At 39.1% G+C, this 18,323-nt stretch overlaps 2 protein-coding genes across 3 annotated transcripts in view; both read right to left on the bottom strand.

Moving 5' to 3' along the window:
* BTBD9 (BTB domain containing 9) overlaps positions 1-9,025 on the bottom strand; it is a 114,745-nt gene extending 105,720 nt beyond the window's left edge. For both annotated transcript variants that reach the window (XM_054629705.2, XM_077175805.1), the window contains exons 1-4: positions 8,896-9,025; positions 6,926-7,092; positions 1,790-2,000; positions 894-1,257 (exon numbers count right to left, since the gene is read on the bottom strand). In XM_054629705.2, the coding sequence (XP_054485680.1) occupies positions 894-1,257; positions 1,790-2,000; positions 6,926-7,007 (657 nt within the window). In that variant the 5' untranslated portion in view covers positions 7,008-7,092; positions 8,896-9,025. The remainder of the gene's footprint in view (positions 1-893; positions 1,258-1,789; positions 2,001-6,925; positions 7,093-8,895) is intronic.
* A 1,536-nt stretch (positions 9,026-10,561) lies between these two features.
* Positions 10,562-17,978, bottom strand: GLO1 (glyoxalase I). Its single transcript, XM_054629331.2, has 6 exons — positions 17,824-17,978; positions 16,764-16,846; positions 15,465-15,605; positions 14,618-14,685; positions 13,627-13,716; positions 10,562-11,742 (listed from the first exon to the last, which is right to left on the bottom strand). Exons 1-6 carry the CDS (start codon positions 17,902-17,904, stop codon positions 11,654-11,656), a joined length of 552 nt encoding a protein of 183 aa, XP_054485306.1. The 5' UTR covers positions 17,905-17,978; the 3' UTR covers positions 10,562-11,653.
* Positions 17,979-18,323: the final 345 nt, after the last annotated feature.

Consider the following 18,323-nt stretch of genomic DNA (forward strand, 5'->3'; position numbering starts at 1 on the left):
AATAAAGATAATCTCAGAACTCAGCTTAAACAAATAGCATATGAGAAAGTACAGAGAGAAAAAAAGTATCTTTTTTCCTTACACAATGAGTAATTTACAGCAGGGTCATATACTCATTCAAGGAATGGACCCTTCACAGCTCTTCCCCTAAGACAAAAACACTTTAAAAAGCCCCAGCTAAAGCATCATTCATTCAAGGTGCTCTGCTGCTTCATGTGAACACTACTTGGAAAACACTCTTGCTACTAAGTCCAGCCCAAAGACCCCTCCAGAGTAAATGCAAAATTCCAACTTTGTAGAACAGCCTGACTCAGTCCCAAATATTTATGCATCTAACAAAAAAACAACACACACAAAACCCAAACCACCATACCACACCCACCATATTCTGCAAGTTCAGAGCATGATGACAATCAGCCATATAAATTACAGTAATCTCCAGAATGCTTTAGTTCACCCTGCAGAAAAGTTCACCCATCACTGATGAAGCCTGTATCAAGGTATTAATAGAACAAAGTATGTCCTGTCATATTCAATTCTATATCTGACTTCCACTCTGCAGTACTCAGACGCCAAATTATATTATACCAGGAACAAATGAAATAAGATAAATTAAAATTAGATTGCCTGCTGCCATCTTTTAGAACACTCCATTAGATATAGTATATTAAACTATATTGATTGGTCAATACCTGAAAAATTCAGAACAGATTGCCAAAATTTTCAGTTCGGCTTATCTTGAGCATTTCCAACCATCACAGTTTCACAAGCATAAAATAACTATGAGCTTACACAAGTTTTTAATTGGTGCCCTCATTAGTATTTCATCACAAAACTGTATTATCATTGAAATCAGCAGTCTTGGGGAAAAGAAGTACAAACTAAAGATATACCTTAGAAAGTGACAGGAAGCCTTCACTGGAGAGCACCTCTTGGGCATTTCTATCCATGAACATACAGCACATAAAAGTTAATTTGGGAAGAGAATAAAGACTGGCAACATCAAAAGTCATACAGACATTCTGAATATTAAGTATTGTGCAAAGATACTCAGATGTGGAATCCTCCAGTTCTGGGAATCCATATTTATGTGCTAGGCTTAAGAAGTCAAGAAGAACCTCTTCTTTCTCATCTCGTAGCGTAGCACGACCAGTGTAAATGTATTTCAACAGCATGGTAAATGCTTCTGCAGTGGTGTCCTGAAGAGGAATTTCTGCTTCAGGCTGAGATTCTCTCATTCCTCCATACAATAATGCTCTATAAGGAAGAGAGTTGAGTTTAGTTAGTAGTTTATCCCTCTGGCAAAATTCACTGGGATATTAAATGTATTTCTATTGAAAAATTTCCATCTCTTAAGAAAAAGTTGGATTAGTATTATTCCCAGTTTTAAAATATATATTCTAGTCTGTGTCAGCCAAACCTCTTCTCAATTCCAATTCATCAAAATCAAGCTTGCTATCTGACTATATTCAATAGAAACACACCATTTATACTCTGAGAAATCAAAACAACTTTGCAGTAGTACTTTCCTGCTCTCAAGTTCTCTTTCTCTTGAATTTGTGAAACTACCTTCAAAATCCAATTTAATGAAGGTCAAAAGAATAACACTGTGACATGGTATTTATCTTTTTCTATTTGAACACAATGATTTGATGCGCTGGGAAGCATTCACACAGAAAAGGTCACACTCAATGGACAGATGATTACACCCTGAAAAGTTCACAGGGAAATAATGTTTATCTCATCTGCACAAAAACTTCCTGTGAACCTGACAAAAAGCCTTACTCACCTGAAATAATGGCATCTAGCAGCCAGGATGACTCTGTGTGCTGGAAAACGCTTCTTTTCCACAATAAAGGTAACGTCACTGTATTCCTCCCCATTCATTAGGGCACCAATGTGCTCTGACAGAATGTGGACGTGGTCGATCTCCCCCACAGCCGTGTACGGACGAAGCGGGTGGCTGTTACTCATCTTGGAGGGATGGTGATACTGATAACCTAAAGCACAAAGAAAGCAAGCAGTATTATACAGGGCAATAATATTATGAATAGCAAGCATAACTGCAAAAAAAACCAAAACAAAAAATGTGACTAATCAAAGTAATTATATAATTACAAGAAAAATTAAACTGAGGTTTTCTGCGAAAGTTCATTTTCAATCAGACTCAACACAGCTGGCACCAACAATTCTAGCTAAGTATTTCAGAGAATTATCACCTTGTTATTCAGTCAACCTATTTACTTAAAAGAAAAAGTTACCAACAAAGGGAATTAAAAATTCAACTATTTTACATCATGTTACCATTAGAAAGCAACTTTTATCTGAATTAAAATGCACACACACAAAGTAAAATAAGCAAGGTAACCAATTAAGCTTAGTCTTAACTCTCTGTACTAGAATCAGTTAAAAATAAAAACTGTTTTTGTAGATTTCTATTCAGCTTTTCAGAATTGGGAGAAAAAAAACAATCAGGAAAACTTTTAATTAAGAACCAAGTCTGTCAGAGAGAAAAGCTTTACAATGTCCAGTTCCATTTTCTTATTCTTTACATTCAGTTTCCTTGATGACTTTTTGTTCCTGCACACATATACACACACACACATATATATGTATGTAAACATAACTATCAGCCCACTAATGTGTAATATAGATAAATGCATTAGTCATATCTTCTGCAGAATTCTTTTGTTTCTTCTTCATTCACAACAGGTTTTAAGCTTTTTATAGTTTTGGTTTTTTTTGGCAACACAGACTTTCTGTAGTCTCAATGGCAAGAGCATCCAAAAGCAAATTTAGGTCTTATATTGGCTTCTACTGTGACACTTTGGTTTACTTTTCTTTAAAAAGAGGTTGGCTGTCTCAGATAATGACCATCCATACCTTCAGAGGTATCTTCCCTGCTCCAGTTACTAGATACTTTTCAAAACGGGCAGATACCCAGTGCTGAAGAAAGGTGCGGTACCACATGAACCAAGGAAATGATGAGGCCATACCTTACACACACCTAACACACGAATCCTTCAAGTCAAATATTCATGACAGAAATACACTTTTACATTCTACTGTAATAATACTATGAGCAAATATGTAAAAAATCAGATGCACTTGGAGTTAATTATTATCTGCACTTGAACACACGGAAATGCTTTATCCAAAAATCAAGATACTGTGGAAACACAATCCCAAAGAACCTCAAATGAAACGAAACAAAAAGTGATAGAAATAGAAAATAAAATTTAAGAAAAAAATACAGCATACTAAATCAATCATAGATCACAACACAAATGGGAACAAACTCCCAGGTTTCCCCTGGCTGTCTCTGGGACTTGAATTAGAAGCTGTGTGCCTGTGAAGCCACTACAGCACAGAACCAGCAACACTGGCCAAGATACTGGAGGCAGCCTAACCATGGGAACACAGAACACTGTAGTCATTCTTCTATCCTGACATGAAAGCAAATTAATTTTCAAGTTTTCATCATAACAGACTATTTCTTCCACTTGCATTAGTTAACTTACAATTAGTTAAGACAATTTAGATTTATTCTACTTACACTTCCAGTAAGATTTACTTTCTAACAAGCAAAATTAAGCTGATTACATCAGCCCAGCAACATCTGTTTGTACCAGCAATACCACTTACCACAACATAATTGTTTGAGACTTGAGACAACAGTAAAATTGAAATGTCCTCAAAATACAAAACTTTTTATTACACTGAGGGAGTATGCAAAAAGATGTTATTTGTTACTCAGCTGCAATCTCAGGTCTGCGTACTCCTTGAAGACTTCCATACCACACCCATAATTGCTGTTGTTGATCTTCATTTGCAATAGTCAGGCAAACGAACTATGTGTGAATTACACATCATCAAGGAACTCTGTATAATCTCTCTTCTACTAGTTTAAACATTTGTTGATTCAGGAAACTGATTTATGATACTTCATCCATGTACAAATATTGGCACATTTTAATTTTACAATCTATTTTTATTTCAACTTTTTTACTACATTCTACTTCTTTGTTTCCTGAATCCACTCTTGTCTTTAAAAAGAACAAGTACTGTCTGAATAAAACTGAGAGTAAAAGTAGTGAAGACAAGGGAGTGCCACCAGCTGCACCTTAACTTTGCTTTCAGTAGCTGTGCATGTTGTCATGTGCCAGTAGGGCAAAAAGCTCAAGGGAAATTGTTTCTATTTAAGGTTAAATAAACAAATAAAATCAAAAGCACACTTCCCTCTCAAGAGTACATAAACCTCTGTCTAAACAAGTATCAGTGAATATAAGAGGGCAAAGTTCTGAAGTGGGAACAGTTGCTAGTGACCCAAGGATGCCCAGACCTTATGAACATCAAGATGCTGAACAGCAAGCAATGAAAGTAGAAATTTAGATATCGGCCTGTGTGTAAGCAGCAAGGCAAATTTCTTCTGATGGGTAATGCTCTCCAAATTGCTGGTTCCATGTACTATTCCAACCATCAGTTTCAAACACAAACCTGCTGAGCACAGAAAATACAGGACTCAAATGATGGCTACAAGCTGAGGAGGCCTTTCATATATTTGAATGACCCAAAGTGTTGGGCACTGCCACCTTTACAAAACCATGTTCATACCTCTTCTGTGTGCTATGGGTACCACCAGTATATTGAAGAATCACTCCAACTCATCTATTGTCTACTTGTACAGATTTCCAAAGAAGTTTTGTCTGTATTGTGGATTTTTCATATAAAGCAGACCAGTGAGACAGTCCTGCCTCCAAAATATAGAGCCAAATAATACATGATTTCACTTCCTAGGCTGGATTAATTAATGGTACAAATTCAGGCAACTCGTTAAGTGATCTGTACATTTCTTGTTTGAGGAAGTAAAACTTAATAACCTCTTTAGCTGCTCCAAATTGCACTGAGCTCACAACTTCCCTGTAGAGCTAAACATGTCTTTTTGTAGTTGTTATTCAAAAGTAATATTTATGACTGAAAAAAAAGATGGATGCTGCTAAGAACTTGTTGCAGAGAACCCTTCCTGAAGCTCCCTCTGGCTCTTCTGTCATCAAACAACATCACCTTTTCAGAGAATACAGATGCTTACTCTTCCTGGCAGTCAAAGAACATGCCATTTTGTAAGCCTGCTGCCAGCACCATAACCTATTTCCAGGAGGTATTCAGAGCTAATTAACTGCTTCAGGAGTCAGCTGCTGCAGCTTTGCTCATGACACAGAAATCAACAAACAAAACAGTCTTCTCAGTGATTTTGAGGCACCATTAGAACTGCAACAATCTGAAAAAGCATTTGTTAAGTCCTAAGGCCTACAAACCACTTCTATGACCTCACTGAAAGACACCCTATTTGGTGGCCATCTTCAACAACGAGCATGTGAAAAATGCAGCCTAGTATTAATGACATAAGGCAGTATGCAATACTACACAATGTGTGCTGTGCCTGGAGAAACAACCACCCCCTCCATGATTGCAGTCTCCTGTATTTCTACTCAGTAGGTAATCTGTTAACATGTTATGGGATACAAAAACATCATCTAGGAAATTCAGCAAACACAACAATGACATCCTTTCTAAACAACTCTCAGTTGCAATGAAAGATCAGCATTCAGTCTCTTCCCTCCCTCATTTAGGCTAACATTGAGGAATCCTCTGAAAAGCAGTGCTGCTTCAATGAAACATGCAAGTGTTGTTTTTCTACCAGGTATAGAAAATTGACTATAAGAAATTAATCATGAATTATTTGAAGAAAAATTTTATATAACATGAGTAAAGAATGCTTACATAACTGATAGCTCTATCAAAACTTTAGAAATAAATGTAAGTTAACAGACTATTGCTAGAATTAAGTTTTTCATGAAATAAGCCCAATTTATAAACACTGAGGAAATAATTTCATACTCTTAAAACAACTAATTCCTACAGCCTCTAGTTTGTACCTAGAAAGCTAATACTTTTATCAGAATTACAGAAAGAGAGTTTTCTTAAATGTAATTCTTTTACGCTGCTCTTTTATCTAAAAATTGGTTCTCAGTTGATTAAATGGCACTTGAGTAGTATTTCAATTTTTTGTATTTCATTACTTCATAATTACTTCAAATATTGTAAATGAATTCCAGTAAAGTATTACTTAAGTTTCAATTTCTATTACCACAGACTCACAGAACATGATAGATGTAACAGTAACACTACTGTACAAACATACCACAGGTTCAAATCACATGTTTTTTCTATTTTCAATGGATACACGTATGTCTTTTCATAAATATATAATCTCAGGAAACAGAAATTTTCAGTAAATACTTCAACATTCAGAGTGTAAATACTTTGGTTCTGTCAGAACCCTAGCTCCTTTGTACTTCTAAGTAACAATGGTTGGTTCAATCAAAGTTGAACCTGAGTGAAAATTGTAACGGAAAAAAACCAACAAAACCACCAAACAAGTTTTGATACTTTGTAGCCAAAACCACAAAAAACATAATTAACCCATACTACTTTATAAAAACAGAATTTGAAAGCTCAAATAAGCGCAATTCACAGAACTTTCAAGTCTCATCTCCAACCCTTCTGTTGTGAAAGAATTAAAAGGAAAGCAGATGGTAACACTAATGGAAACTAACCACACCATCCAATCACAGCATTCTAAACAGCAATTTAGTACCAAAAAATGTTTTGACTCAAAGCATATGGGAAGTTATGCCCTGCTCATCTGCAAACACATTCCTGTCACTTAAGTGCTGTAGCGCTAATATTTTACATTCCGCTCAGATGCTTTCCAGTCACAGAAGAGAAGGAATAAGTTTAGCAAAGTACAAAGAACAATATACTTAGTTCAGATTGTTTATTAACACATATATAAAATTAACCTGGTTAAAATGGCATACACCAAACCATTAGAATCTCAAGAAAACACACGGGGTCCACTCACCAGTGAAGCTGTCTGAAGACCTACAGTGCGCGTAGCCTGTAGGCAGACTCCCCGCTTCTGGGAAATTAGGGTTCTTCGCCATTCTGAACAACAGGCAGATTGAACAGCAAGCTCATAGAAATGTTATTCAGCAACATCCAGCTGCACAGCAACAACTGGACCATTTCCTGGAACAATGCATGAAATACACACCATCAGAAACCATGAGCACAAAGCCTTATGACAAAAGTGAGAGAGATGCGTATTTCTCAATTCAACTTCTTGCAGAAAGAAATTCTTTAAAAAGCCTTCAATTTCATGGGAAAACTTCTAAAAACAGAATGCAGGAATAGTATTGCTATTCTGAGTCATCATAATTTAATTTTGACTGTTAATATTTTTAACCATCACAGAAGACAGTGATGGTTAAAACCACACTGCCATATTCATTATAAGCCAAAAAATTCCATCCTGACATTTCTGCTACATCTCAGCATTAACGTCCCTGAAAACACCATTTTCCCAGATAGGTGTCCTAATTAAACCAGGTCTGTACAAACTGTATCACACATGCTTTATTACAGACAATTCTCCAAGTGTTCTTGCCTAACTAAAGTTTTAGGGGTTCTGTTTGGGTTTTGGTGGTTGTTTTTTTTTTACAAATTAAGGCAGTCGCTGACCTTTCTATTGCATGAGCCTTTTTTAAACAGGAAACCAAAACAAAACTGTAAGGTCAGGAAATGGAGAAATCTGGAGGCTTGACTTGCTTAAATACATAACCAACATAACGAGTCTCTCTCAACAATTACAAATTACTGTTAATCTTCCCATCAAACCTTCCAGGAGGAAAAATAAACTGTATTTAATTTGCCAAATGGATGATATCTTGATCTATGAATTCTCTCATATGGGTCACTCTAATTTATGTTTAAGAGAACAAAGGAGGAGAAGGCAGAAAAAAATATTTTTAGGTAGTCTCATGAACGAGGAAGTAATCACACCTTAATCCTGCAAATCAAATCCAAGCTTTTTGCAAAGAAAGTCTCCTGGTTTTTGAGGATTAAAATGTAATATGTAAGTATCTTTCCTATAAGTAATGCATGTTATCAAGTTGGCCTGTGTTATCAAAATACATTGAAAAGCCATTAGTGAAAATTCTCGGGGTCTTTTTTTGTTAAATTTGAGTAAATATCTCAACGGAACAGTTCTAGCAGCTGATTTAGAATTGTAACAGAAGACACATCAAATACACTTGCTCTGTGAGCAGGCTCAATTAAATCCTGAAACACATAAAAGCTTAAATTATTCCAGCACAGGACTTTAAGGAGGTCTGTGTGCTGTTTAAAAACATGAGCAAAAGACATTGCTCGGCAGCGAGATCACTGGCAGATCGCTAGCAAGTTAACATCAAGTTGGTTTTTTTTAAATCTGATAATATGTCTTCTAAGCTAAGAGTAATTCCAATGAATCACAGTAGTGAGTAACTTGCAGAGTGGTTGAACTACTACGACACCAAAGCACAGGTAAAACATTGAGTACCGCGACAGCGTCAAAATACCGAACTTATACTTTTTAAGAAATAAAATTCGAATTAGACTGCAACAGCAGGGCCTTGAGGAGCCAGCCAGGGGCACGACGAGGGGGCGCCAGGTGAGGCGGGCGCGGAGCGGAGCCGGCGATGCGCCCAAGGTCGCGCCCGGGGCAGCCCGGGCCGCCACCGACCCGCAGCTCGGAAGGCGCCAAGGGAAGCGACCCCGGCCCGCTCGGCCGCCCCCTCCCTCGCCTCCACAACAAGGCACTTCATGTGAAACCGCTTCCCCGCCAAACGCGCCCGCCGCCTTCCCCGGACGGCGGCGCTCCCCCGGCCCGGCCCGCCCTGCCCGCGCCCTGCGGGAGCCGCCGACGGCAACACCTCAGGACCCCGGGCAGCCTCGGAGCCCCGCTCGGCCTGGGGGTCGCGGCCGCCACGCCCTCCCGCCCGCGGGACTCACCGGCCCCGCCGCCGCCGAGGCCTCCTCCCCCCGCCCCGCCGCCGCTCATACGTCACCCCGCGGCGCGCTGACGCCACCGGGCAGCAGCGGCCTGCGTGTGACGCAAGCGGGTCCCGGCGCGCCGCGGGAGCGCCGCCGCCGCCGCCGCGTTTCCTGCTCCGCCCCTGGAGCGCGGCGGGCGGGCTGGACACAGCGGCGCGGCCGGACACCGGGGAGTGCGGAACAGCGAGTGGTGTTTAACCTTCCCCGCCACCGGCCCGCTGCTCCTTGGCTGCGTTCAAAAGCCCTGTTTCCTTGGTAGCGGCGTGCGTAGCTCCTGCCCTCCGGTGCGTGTCCTGCTTTCCTGCGTCAGGAGAGCTTCTCCCAGCGGGAATGGGGAATGTGGGCCTGTCGCTATGTAACCGTGAGAGTGACTTCGGATGCACTGCATGAAGCTAAATTTAAGCCCTCCGAGAGGCAAAGCACTACACGCTATTTAATGCCATGCTTTATTTAGAAGAAAAGAAGCCTACCTTGGAAGAACCAAAAATAGCGGCCTGTAATCAGTGAGAACATGAAACAATTTCAGAAATTTTCTACATCTAAAATATTTTAAAAACGTTGCAGGTTAAAAGACTTACCATTAAGTGTTTTTCTTTAGTAATTTATTCATGGATTTCCTATTTGCATACTGGTTTAAATTAGTTCTCAGTATGACAAGCAGCAGTACTGTTTTTCTCAAAAAAACCCAAACCTACACCTTGCCCACTTCATGATACTTCTGTAACTAGTTTGTAGATGCCAGTGGATTTTTACTAGCTTCCTCTTTACTACCTCAAATCTATCATGTCTACACTTTGTCAAGCTTAAAAAAAACCAAGGGTCACTACAAGATTAGCCAACATGCTTAGAGTAAATTTTGATTACTAATCAGAGAAGCTTTAGCATAGCCTGCTCCTACTTATGTAGTTATCCACTGGACTACAGGATAGGAAAGATATGTGCTAATGTCTTTCCAAGCAATTCCATAGGCAGGGTATAGGTGTTAATGTCTTTGAAATAGTTCCTAATGTCTCTACCAACTTCAAGCCATAGGTTTGTTAGAGCCCAGAAATTTGACTCCTGAAAGAGACAAATGGGCCCACCACAAGCCTGAGATTCTCAACTTTGGGGGAAAATGTTTAAGGAGGAAGTATGTGGTAGGCAGTTCAGGAAGGCTGTACCTTCCTAGTAGCTCAGCCAATGGGAAAAGGAAGAGGGCAACATGTGGCTGCGAGTTTATAACGGGTGTGCCCCAGTGAACTCTCTCCCCTTATTTTAATAAATTTGCAGGACTCCTCTGTCTCCTTTGTGGACACTGGCTTTCCACAGTGTGGCTTTTCTGCTCACATGGGGGCTTTCCAGGGTCCTTCCACCATTTGGGACCAACATATGACAGGAGAAGCTGGGGTCAAGCCTCACCCAGTTTTTAGGTGACCAACTCCCTTTGGCACTGGCAATTGATTGGGTTCCCAAGACTGTCCAGGAGACAGAGAGATGGACCAGTGACGTCTGTGAAGAGTCCACAGGAAAGGACCACTGGAAATTTCACTGCTGAGTACAATGATTCAAAACAGAATCCTCAAAGCAAAACAGCGAGCCTTTCAGTCATCTAGAATCCAGCAATAAGCAAAGCAACACATCATCATGCTTTTAAATGTTTCATAGTTTTCACCAATGCTTTATTGAGAAGTGAACTGCAATGCCTTTACACTATTCATTAGCCTTTGGTTACACTACACATTAGTTGGTAGCCACATAACTGAAGAAGTTAGGTGCTATTCAAACCAGAGTAAGACAAGGCAGAGGGTTTATAGTTTGTGTAACACATGGAAATGCTACATGTTTTCCTGCTGCTCACAGGTATGTACCATCACTTGTTTTGGGAGGGCAGATCAAATGTCCAGTAGTAGGAAACTGTTGTTTTAGATACTCTTTTTCATTAATTTCCTAAGGCAGAATATACAGAGCATTTAAGTCAAATATAGCCCCAGGCTTCTACTGAAACAAAAATTATGAGCAAGTTCTTCCTAGTGTTGAAAGAGACAAGGGTTACTGTGAGTTAGCAACTATGAGACCTCTTCTCTTGGCTGTCATCAGCAGTCAGAAGCTGAGCAGAAAGACGGAATTCTTTCTGCTCTACAGATTTATTCCCTCTGTAAAATTTCTTTTTGCAAGACTGCTTAAGGCTGCTCCTTAAAAGAATTTTGCTTGGATTAATGTAAGTATGATTATGACTTTTATAAGCACGCTACTACTCCAGTCAAAATTAGCCTGACATTTTATTTTCTAGTATACAAGATAGGATATGAAGTCTTCAGGATCTTTTGACTTCATAAAAAAATATACTGAAGTTTCTTTTTGCTGCCTCATTGATGCTCATCAGTAGTAACACAGGAGTTGTTGTCATTGCTAGTTTAATCAGTGTGAAATGCAGTGAGCTTCTGGTCACGTATCTTTTGACAATGTTTATTGAAATATTAACATAATCAATGTTCAAAAGGACAGTCTGTTTAAGTGCTCTTCCAGAAAGTGATTGAGTATTCCTAACTGGAAACAATTTGCAGTGACATCACAGGACAAGAGAAAAGGAATCCAAGTGAGGTCCCAGGGGATAGTTTTGGAGGAGACTCTGAACATGACTGATTCCTCTCTATTAAGCAAATATCACAAACACTGTTACAGATTTTCTCCAGCAGTCTGAAAGTGGGTCTCTGTTACACAATATACTTCACTAGCACTAAGTGAGAGTCACCATGTGGTTAGGATTCAAAATTTCAATCCAGTAGCCATCAGGATCCTGAACAAATGCAAGTCCTTTCATTTTACCTATTAGGGGGAAAAAAAAAAAGATAAAATTAAGACTACATGACTGGTTCTAAATGTCAACTATGACTACTTTGAAAAACATTTTTTTTCCCTTTTGCATGAGAATTAGTTCAAATTTAGATGGATAACTCTAAAAACATCCAGATTAGCTTTTAATCAGCATTAGATCTTTGTATGCCAAACTGTCAATCCTACTCTCAATAGAGCTATAGTTAAAAGTCACTTTGGAATTCCATCTTTTGTTGATTGAAGTTTTTGCCCCTGTATCGTTGAAATTCAGAAAAATATTTTTGTGCTCTGGGGATGTTTTGATATATTTTCTTGAGCTGGCTTTGCAGGTATAAAATCCTGTGTTCCTCTGCCCTGTTCATCTCCCATCATTCCCAACTCCACACTGAAATTTTACCATAAAATTTTTACCTCTGATGTGGTTTACAGTACACTTCTGCACCACTTCATAAAGCAAAGAAATGCAGGACAGGATTGTTATAAATTTTACTGTTGGAAAACATATTATTCCTTAAAACAGGATCCCCAAAAGTTGTTTTCAACAGTAGATCAGGATAGCACAGCTTCACATGTTATATTGAAAGTGTTAACCATACACTTGTAGTTATAGTTGCTCCATTAAGTTATTTACTGTAACAGACCCAGCCTAGCTCTTAATATATTCTAGTCACAAAAACAACTGAGAAAATAGATGTTTGATCAGTAAGGCAGGAAAGTAAACCCCATGCTTGATCTCCCAGCCTGCTCTGCAAACAATGTAACGCCCAAAACTTCCTCCTCCTCCTTGGCATTTGCTGCATCAATTTTGTTTCTGAATTTTAAAGATGAGTTTTGTTCTGCTCCCACGCCTTGTCTGCTTCAGGAGTTCTTCTGATTCTCTCCATAGTCTAAGCTTGTACTTCTATGTACTTTCATTCCTACCACTGCACAGCTCTAAGTCAGCAACTGTCATTTCAAGCCTCTCACTGTTTAACAAACAGACAAATTAAAAAAGGCTCAGAAACTCTAAAATGCTAGAAATACCAATATCTATTCTTAATTTAAGAAATCAAGTTAAGTTTTCAGCTATATTTCTTATTTTGCTTCAGCTGAGAACACAGTGAATAAGATGAAAATCACTTAAATCTCTTTTCAATTACTAGTATTACATGTCTGGTTTTGAATGCATCAGTTCTAAAAATCTCATGAGGTCTTTTTATGAAAGAGAATCCAGCTGAAAAATGCAAGACTTCTCACCACTTCTGAATTTTGCAGTATTTTCACATACACATTCTGTGCTTCTATACTCTCTAGACATTTGTACTATACATTATGCAAGTCAATTATGATACAAACTAATGGGGCTATTCCTACCAAAGCTCAAAAAAACCAGTTAAAAATATAATAACTAGTAGGTTGTATAGTAGGTGTTAGGTGGATTTACATGAAAATAGCCAGAAAAGTCAAGAATGACTCAGTTTAAATGAGTAGGAATTATTGTTTTCTGACTTATTTTCCTAAGCAGATCGTTATTCCTTGTTATTTCCAAGCAGATGTGCCATGTAAATTTGATCCATGTTACAGTAAATTCTGTAACAACTCTAGGCAGCAGTACAGATGACATGTAAACTATGACATCAATAGAGAATGTGAATTTTACTGAAGGTCAGGCTGCATACAAAAGGCATGTAGCAGATTGATGTATTCTTGTTACTGGAATGGATCTATTGCCAGTTTTGCCCACTCTATAAGGCAGTGCGGGAGTAACTGCTTCTAGAAACCTCTAAGCAGTGGCAACTCCTAGCAACACATTACGCAGCTTTCCAGGAAGACCTCATAGACAGTATATATTAAAACCAAAAAAAAAAATTACTTGCATTTCTGATCAAGACTTACCATCATCTGGTTTTTTCACAAATTTCACTCCTAGTTCTTCAAACCTCTTACAAGCTTTATAGACATCAGGAACAGCAATACCAATGTGTCCTGTGCAAGAAGGTAAAAAGAGTGAAGTGCATTATAAATATTGCTGAGTGTTCTGTGGAAGTTAGTTTAGTATTTCATGCTGTAGTTCACATAAACTATGACTATATTTAGGAACAAACTCCAGGAAGAGCGTTTTGGGTATTAACATTATTCTTATTCAAACAGTAGTCTTTTGATAATGCCTTTTAAATACAAATGTTAGAGTTGAAGTATCGTGTGTTGTTTAGACAAGAACTTTTATTTAGAATAGGAAAAAACAAGATTTTCAATCAAACTGTTATATCAGCATGTTCTTCCTTGAAGCAGAGCTCCATAACAGAATTTTGTTGTATTTGCTCTGTTTGACAGCACATGGAGTTTATCATTAATGCTGTTTTTGCAGAGACTGACACTCGTGCTATGCAAGGACTGAGCTTACAAATCACTTCAGGAGCTTTAAATGTCAAGTGGCTGGACCAAGTGTGAAAACTTATTTCACAGCAGTGACCTTTCAAGCACTCAGAGTATCAAATCAAGCCACACAAATAATATCCTCAGTGCTACAGATGAACGGAATTGTCCTCCTACCTTAAAATCATTAACTAGTGGATTATACAGCAGAAATCCAAGATTAAATCAGTTTAAGAACCATGATAATCTAATATACAACCACAACTGATGTTCTTCACTCAGTAGTTACAATTAGCATGTGTTTGCTTGCCAGAGGATTAGATTCTTGATAAAGAGTGAAACTATGGCTCATTACTCTGAAACACATTGCTTCATTTATTTTCATTATCCTTCACAGTATACATGTTGAAAGAAGAGAGATAAAGGATGAAAGGCAAGTTTTCTGCTTTCCAAGAGTTAGTACATTTTATTTCAAATGTTAAAAATTATAAACACAAGACTAAAGACCTACCAAATCCTCGGGGATCTGAGTTGCCATTGTGGTAAGACTGACTGTCATCATTTTCAGTGCCCCAGTTGCTGTAAGAAGTAATTATTACATATTGAAGAAAAGCATTAAAATTAACTAATCCTAAATGTTCAGTTTCCTTGGGGAGGGTAAATTGTTTCTCCTAAAAACCAGAGAATTTCAGCTGTTGGCTGCATTCATTAAACTACAAAGATCTTCCCTAGTCATGGGCTCCAGGGATGGTCTTGGGACTAATCCAGCATGTTCACATTCCTTCACTATTATTTAGGCTCTACATTTGAATGAGTCAGGAATACTCCTGTCTCATTCAGCTTAGGGAGGTTTTGCTGCACAAATCAGTTGAGCTACCCATCACTGGGGAACAGCAAGTGAGGGTAACAGGTCATGCAGTTAAGACAGCATTTGGGAGATTGTGTCTGCACAATTATAATGATTAGTAGCATTAACCAAATTGTCCTGTTTACAGGAAGCACATGTTTTGACTTAATACCTCTTCAGATTAGATTCCAAAAGCAATAGCTACCCATTATTAGGATGCTTTGGGGATCCAAAGAAAGGTCCCTAAATTACTTACACACATGGCATGCATATAAAATATATCAAGTACTGTTTCATATTAGTGTTCACCTAGCAGTTTGAAAGAGCTCTGAAAGAGGAAGATTAACCTTTCCAAGTATCCAATCTTGGATATATTGTAAGCTTGTATGACAGTGAAGATGTATCCACAGTAACAATTAAATTTTTTATTCAGTCTAATGGGATTTACACTTATCCAATACTGTTTAATCACTGTTAGCAAAGTGTCATGTCTCCTTATGTAAATACTTACTGTGTCAGTTCAAGTGTAGCTTTTCTAGAGAAGGTCCAAGGTGTTCTCTCAGCTTTATCTTTCGGGATATCGTTTTTATCTTCATACCCCAGGAAATAGAGTGAGAACTTCATAGTAGGAAAGTCAAATTTTTGAAGCAGTCTAAAGGGCAACAATTATTTTGAAATAGTAACTTAAAAAGGTAGTCAGTCAGCTTGCAAATAAACCAAGATGCTTCTCCTATAGAAAAGTTATTTCCATTAATTTTTGTTCTTCTATAATCCACACCTTAAAACAGCTACATTTTAAACTATCAAATAAAAATACCCCAGAACACATTACAAACCTACAAAATTTGAAAGAATCAGATGTTTAAAAACCAAACTATCAGTAACTGAATAGAAAAGTCAGCACAAAGGCTTGGATCTTCAGATTGTCACGCTGTTACTTGACTGTGTTTTCACAGGAAAACCTTTAACCATTTTAAAATTTCACCAAGGAATAAAAAGATCTACTTTGAATCTTACTCATTCTAGAGAGCTCACTGGTACCAGACAAAGTTTAAGAACACAGCAAACATACCTTTGGATGAAATACATTTACAGTTTCAATAACTAGCTATAATGATAAAATCCCTTTCAGATGTGACAATTTAATCAATTAAAAATACATGAAGCATATATTTTTATGTAGGACATTTAACTGGAACAAGTAGGCATGCAAAATTAATCTCATTTCTTTTTTACAAGGTATTTAATTTTTATTTTCACACATTTTCACTACAGTGGAAGTAATTTATTTTACTTTAGTCTGGACTCATTTCAAAATGTTTAAAAACATAAATAAGAATGCATGTGCTAAGAATGCACAAAAAGCCCCAGCATAAATGTGTTAAGCTACTGCATGGCATCTGCCTTCCAAAAGCCCTCTCCAAAAGACTGAGCCTGGACTTTGTCTTCACCCTTTATTGACTTATTCTCATGTGATTGGAGGCAGTCATAAGCCTCCTCATTATAAGCACAGTCATAAAAGTTACCAGTTAGCTGCAGGCTCAGTGAAGGGGAAGTAAGCAAGTTGTTCCCTGATAATTAATGACCTATTTAAGAAAAAAAGAAATTTCTAGTCAAGGTCAATATTAGTTCATTTGCAGCTTAGGCATCTACAGCTTACTGCCAGACCATCCAACTAAGCATCAGCTGATGGGACAGCATTGTTTATGTAGTTAGACCAATTAATATAATTACATCCCAAAAAAATAGTTATTTTCAGAAGAACAAAAAAAAAGTTTCTGATAAGTCACGGCATTCAGATTCTACTCACGTCATTCCAAGTATCCTTGTATAAAAATCCAATGATTTCTTCGGATCCTTTACTCTTAACATTGTCTGCTGAAATATAAAATCCTGTGGGGAAAAAAGGTTTATACTTTATACATCAACCAGAATTGAATTATGGGTGATGCCAGTTAGTAAGGACTCTAAAAGCAGGAGGCTCAGAAGTAACAAAGATAATTACTCCAAGTGTAAAGTAAACCTTTTGTCCTGATTCTATACATACAAATTTTTGTTAAATAAATACATCTTTGTAACATAATGTTTAAAACAAATAAACAATCCCATGAGTGGTATCATTCAATATGTATTATCAGATGCATCAAAACAGAGTACCCTTATATTTATTATCCTTTTAGGGACTGTAGCATACATAAACAACTTCACACACAAGTGCAACAGACACATGAATATTCAATATTGAGCCTCCTAGACTCCTGAGCTCATTATTTTTATTATTTCATGGCACAGGTATTGAACTTCTGTCAAGCTTGATTATATCTTAGCAGCAAAACCGGCCTAGCACCCTGTAAGGATATTTTCTTGAAGCCCCAAGGTAACGATATACCAAGAGGCTTGTGAACGATGAAGTGGATACAAAGTGAGTGGTATAATAATTGACAGAGGTAACGGGGAAAAAAAATAAATTAATAATTCAACTACAACGTTCTCCTAATAAAAAGTTAAGGGGTTTGTGGCGTTTTCACGGATTTTTGTGTTGCCGCCCGGGCAGGGACTGGCCGAAGCGCCGCGGAGCGCTCTCAGAGCCAGGACAGCCGCGGGCCCGGCCGAGCGCGCCCCGCGGGCTTCAGCGGCTCACAGGGACCGGCCCGGCCGCCCCTCGCCACGACCCCGAACCACGCCGGGCTGCCTGACAGCCCGCCAGGACAGCTCCGGACCCGGCCACCCTTCGCTGCCCCGCCGGGACCCGCCCGGCCCCATGCCGGCTCCCATGCCCCGCACGTCCGCCCGCTGAGGCGCCGTGAGGGGACTGGGAAGGAGCGGGCACCACGGCCCCGGGGCGCGCCCGTCACCGCCACCCACCCCACCTTGGTGCTGGCATCCGGCTCCGAGCAGGCAGCGTAGGCTGCCTCGTCCGTGAGCCCACTGGGTTCCGCGGGGGCCGCCATGTCGGGAGAGGAGGGCGGAGGGGAGGAGGAGGAAGGGGAGGAGGAGGAGACGGGAAGGCGGCGCTGCGCCCCGCTGCGCCCCACGCCGCTGGCGGTCCGGCCGCTCTCTCGCAAGGATGCCCGAGGAGTGCTGCGAAGGTGTGGGATCAGGTCGAGGTCTGCCAGTTCATCCCTAACTCATAGCGAGCCCCTCAAGCTCTGAATCAAGCTTTTAAATTTTTGTTTTTCTCTTAGTCATTAGTTTTATCTGCACAGTTATGATTAAGCAACTACATTGTGAACGTCGTCTGCTTGGTTAATCTTCTGTTTTAAGGAAAAGGGAAAGCAATCCTACATGATGAATGGGCTGTCTGGACTAGAGCCACCAAGAGTGAAGTCAGCAAAACTGAGCAGTAAGTGGCAAAAAGATAATCCCAGCA

Source organism: Agelaius phoeniceus, chromosome 3 (assembly GCF_051311805.1).
Source record: "Agelaius phoeniceus isolate bAgePho1 chromosome 3, bAgePho1.hap1, whole genome shotgun sequence".
NCBI classification, from domain to species: domain Eukaryota; kingdom Metazoa; phylum Chordata; class Aves; order Passeriformes; family Icteridae; genus Agelaius; species Agelaius phoeniceus.